Genomic DNA, 3,608 nt, shown 5'->3' on the forward strand with positions numbered 1-3,608 from the left:
TTCCAGAATCATTGATCAGTTCTCATACATACCTTGCCTCCCAGGCTTGTTCTGTTGTACATAAACCATCTCAGCAGGTCCGTCGTAGTTGTGTCCGACTGCCGTCACACTTCTAACCAAGTGGTTGTACTGCAATGGATAAAGTATCTAGGTTAGAACCTTTAGTTTTTGTCATCAGTGCATGCATGTGATTGAAACTAGTGTGTAGCAAAACTGTACAGGACCAAATTCTGTACAGAGGATTGGTTGTACTAATTTTTTGTTGTTGGATGGGTTGACCACTATCTCTTTGCAACCAGGGGCTGAATTGAGGGGAGCTTACAATTGGCAGGGCTGAATTGCAAGGGTCTGGAGTGGTTGCCTTTCGGCACTTACTCGGGTGAAGTCAATACGACTGTGTTAGTATAATTGCCCCATGTGTGGCCATAGGACTGTAGGTTTTGAATAACTCACACCCAGAAGGACCCCTTAACTCTTTTGGTAAATGTTGTGGGTTCTAAATGTGCTTGAGATGTGATTCTCCTCAAACTTGGGACCTCTGTCTACTGTCAAAGTGTATATAACCATTTATTGACATATTTTAGTCGCTAACATCCTTTTGATTGTTACTTCTGAACAGTTGTATTTTGTCATCCAAACGTTTTGATGTTGACAGTATCAATTTGCAGAGTTCAACAAATCAACGGACCAGAACGTCATCACAGCAAAAATCGAGAGGTTAACATAGATGCCAAGTCATGAGAACCCACCTTTTGTAATATTTTGACACTTGAAATAGCTACAAATGTAAGAGTGCTATCTGACCTGGTCTGTGACGTAGATGACCTTGTTGGTGGGGTCCAAGGTCAGCCCTGTCGGGTGGAAGAAGCGAGCGGCGCTGCCTGATCCATCTTTGTAGCCATGCTCGGGTCCGCCCGCCAGAGTTTTCACAAGTCCTGGGGAAGAACGACGTTACTTCTCAGGTTAATATCAGGACATGTCTCATCCTTCTTTAGTATTTAGTGTTATTTTTTGTACACCTGTCGATATAGTGTGTCTATTTTATAATCAAGAAACCTGTTCCACTGATTTTTTAGGTGTTTTTTTTCGGACCGGTCAAAGAAAAAACGGGTTTGTCCCTGAATAAGTACCAATTGTTGGTATACCAATTACTATGTGTGTTTTAGTCCTATACATGTATGACCACTTAGATTTCATACAACTGAAGGCAACTTTTTTGGGGGCAAAACTTTTTTATTTGCATGCTCGCATCAGTTTTGGGGTTGCCAGAGGATGTCATTCATATAATCAAACCAACAATGAATTAGGTGCAAGCATGACATTAGTAAAATGTGATTAACAGTTGTTTTGCTATCTTACCTGCAGGGGTCACCATTCTGATACAGTTGTTACCCTGCATGGAAAATATTTAGGAACAATTACTTCATACATCAAGGTTCATCTAATATATCACTAAATAAAAAAGGACAATAACTGTAATAAATGAATATTGACAAAGGTGACTAGTTCCTCATACCTTTGTCAAAAAACATCAACCTTTATGAATAATATTTTGTGTATGTATTGTAAAGGACTGACAAAAGTCTTCATTGCAAGTTATCAGTTCAACATCTTTCCCACCAAAATGATACAATTTAGTGTCCAAAGTATCAAAGTCTAATTTCATTCTTTAAGCAAAAAAAAAAACATTCACCTTCAAAGTCTTAAACCAAATGGTCCCTGCAGTTTCATAACAAGATACTTAGCAGCCCATAGCGGCATAAGTGCTTCAAACAAGTATCAACGTTGTAGATAAGGCATCGTGGCGTCTTGGATACACCCAATCCCTTGATCTTGGAAGTTAAGCAATGCATAGTCCGGTCAGTTCTTGGATGGGAGACCAACCAAGGACAACCAGATGCTGTAGCCTAACGTAGCATTCCACAAAATTGTCTCCTTATTAACACTTTGGGTACCTACTGGCTGGCAAAATACACCCGATATTACTATAATAATTATTATCATTATTATCATTATCATAAACATCCACTTACAAACTCGACCACATACAGGACCCTGTGTGTGGTGTCAAAAGCTATCCCCTCAGGATAGTTCAGTCTGGCTGCCGTCCCCTTCCCATCCTTGAATCCAGGTTCCCCTTTTGGGCTCCCAGCCAGGATGTCAACCTCATAACCTAAGGAGGAACACAGTCACTTGGTTAACTATGGGCTGAGTTCTCATGACGAAGATTTCTGGTCGTAGGACAATGTCAATTATGTCCATGTTGTTTTTTGCTTCGTGTGAACAGACCCGCAGCGTCAGGCGACAAATATTTATAGCCCGGTTGTATCTCAACCTCAGGGTGGACATACACTGCTTTTGGCCGCCAGCGGGAGGTGTCTGGGGCACTGTTTTCCTTGTGCAAAAGAATCACATCTCGGTACTGATGTAAGTTGCTTTCCCTTGCGCTTTCTGAACCCATGCTACTTCTGTCAAACTTTATCTTCCATTTCCTGAAGCAGTTTGAAGCAGCAAGGAAACTCGCTGTTTTATAGAAAATACTACAGGATAAGAAGCAAAATGGAGATGATGAGGAAAACCAAGGAAACCGAGTCATAAGTGACATTTTTCACTACAAAACTGAGCGAGTCAAAATGCACGTGTCACAAGGTGTTGTGATAAATCCGGGGTCACCATTTTTTTCTTTTTTTTTCTTACAAAACGGGGTGCTGCGGGAGTCCCGGGAACATGCGCTCGAACAGAGAGCAGACAGATGACTTTGGCATATGTCAATGTCATACGGCCAGAAGATTTTCCTTGTGCAAACTCAACCTGGCGCTAAATCCAGGACAACAGATAGAAAAAAAAGTTCTGCTGCAATACCAAGGTCACATAATATTCTGTATTTTAGAAAGAAAAAATAATTACAACCTACAGTAAAAAGATTAATAAGCATTACCTTGTAAATTGATTGTCCTGATAGCATGGTTGAACTGGGAAGGAGACAAATAGAAGAATCATTTCATTGATTCATCATGATATAAGATAACATGAAATCTGTCAAGGAAAAAGAATACTGATACCATAGTCAATGCTAAGGTCAATTTCATGGTCAAAGAAGAAGAATCTGATGTAAAAAAAAGCAAATTCAAGAATTTAACCATTCAATATTATCTATTACACCATACTATGTGACTATAAGCCATTTGTTTGACCTTGATTTACCCAATTTCGTATTTGGTTGACTATGTCAGCCTTATTCACCAAATTGACTGTCTACTGCAGCTTTGGGGACGTGACATTGGAGCCATGTGACTGCAGCAACAGGCTGTAAGTGCCAGGTAACCTGTGTCTAGAGACTGTGGCATATTCTGGATTCAAGGCCGCCGATATACACATAGTGAAGTGGTTAGATAGAGAAAAGTCTTAAAACTAGGTTTACTAAATGCAGTTAAAGTGACTTGTCACCCACTCACAAAAATCAAAAACAAACAAACAAACTCACATGATCGGAGATGTAGAGTATGTCTGTGTATGGGTCGTACGCCATCTGTGTGGCGTGGTAGAACCTGGCAGCCCTGCCCTGACCATTCACCAAACCCTTCTCCTTAGGGGTACCAGCAACAGTC

The 3,608-nt window shown here is 40.5% G+C and overlaps 1 protein-coding gene across 1 annotated transcript in view; it reads right to left on the minus strand.

Moving 5' to 3' along the window:
- LOC118431824 (NHL repeat-containing protein 2-like) overlaps positions 1 to 3,608 on the minus strand; it is an 18,300-nt gene continuing 14,692 nt past the window's right edge. The window contains exons 3-8 of the mRNA XM_035843211.1: positions 3,485 to 3,608; positions 2,939 to 2,972; positions 2,034 to 2,173; positions 1,360 to 1,393; positions 805 to 935; positions 1 to 129 (exon numbers count right to left, since the gene is read on the minus strand). Coding sequence (XP_035699104.1) covers positions 16 to 129; positions 805 to 935; positions 1,360 to 1,393; positions 2,034 to 2,173; positions 2,939 to 2,972; positions 3,485 to 3,529 — 498 coding nt within the window. The 5' untranslated portion in view covers positions 3,530 to 3,608 and the 3' untranslated portion in view covers positions 1 to 15. The remainder of the gene's footprint in view (positions 130 to 804; positions 936 to 1,359; positions 1,394 to 2,033; positions 2,174 to 2,938; positions 2,973 to 3,484) is intronic.

Source organism: Branchiostoma floridae, chromosome 15 (genome assembly GCF_000003815.2).
Source record: "Branchiostoma floridae strain S238N-H82 chromosome 15, Bfl_VNyyK, whole genome shotgun sequence".
Taxonomy (NCBI): Eukaryota; Metazoa; Chordata; class Leptocardii; order Amphioxiformes; family Branchiostomatidae; genus Branchiostoma; species Branchiostoma floridae.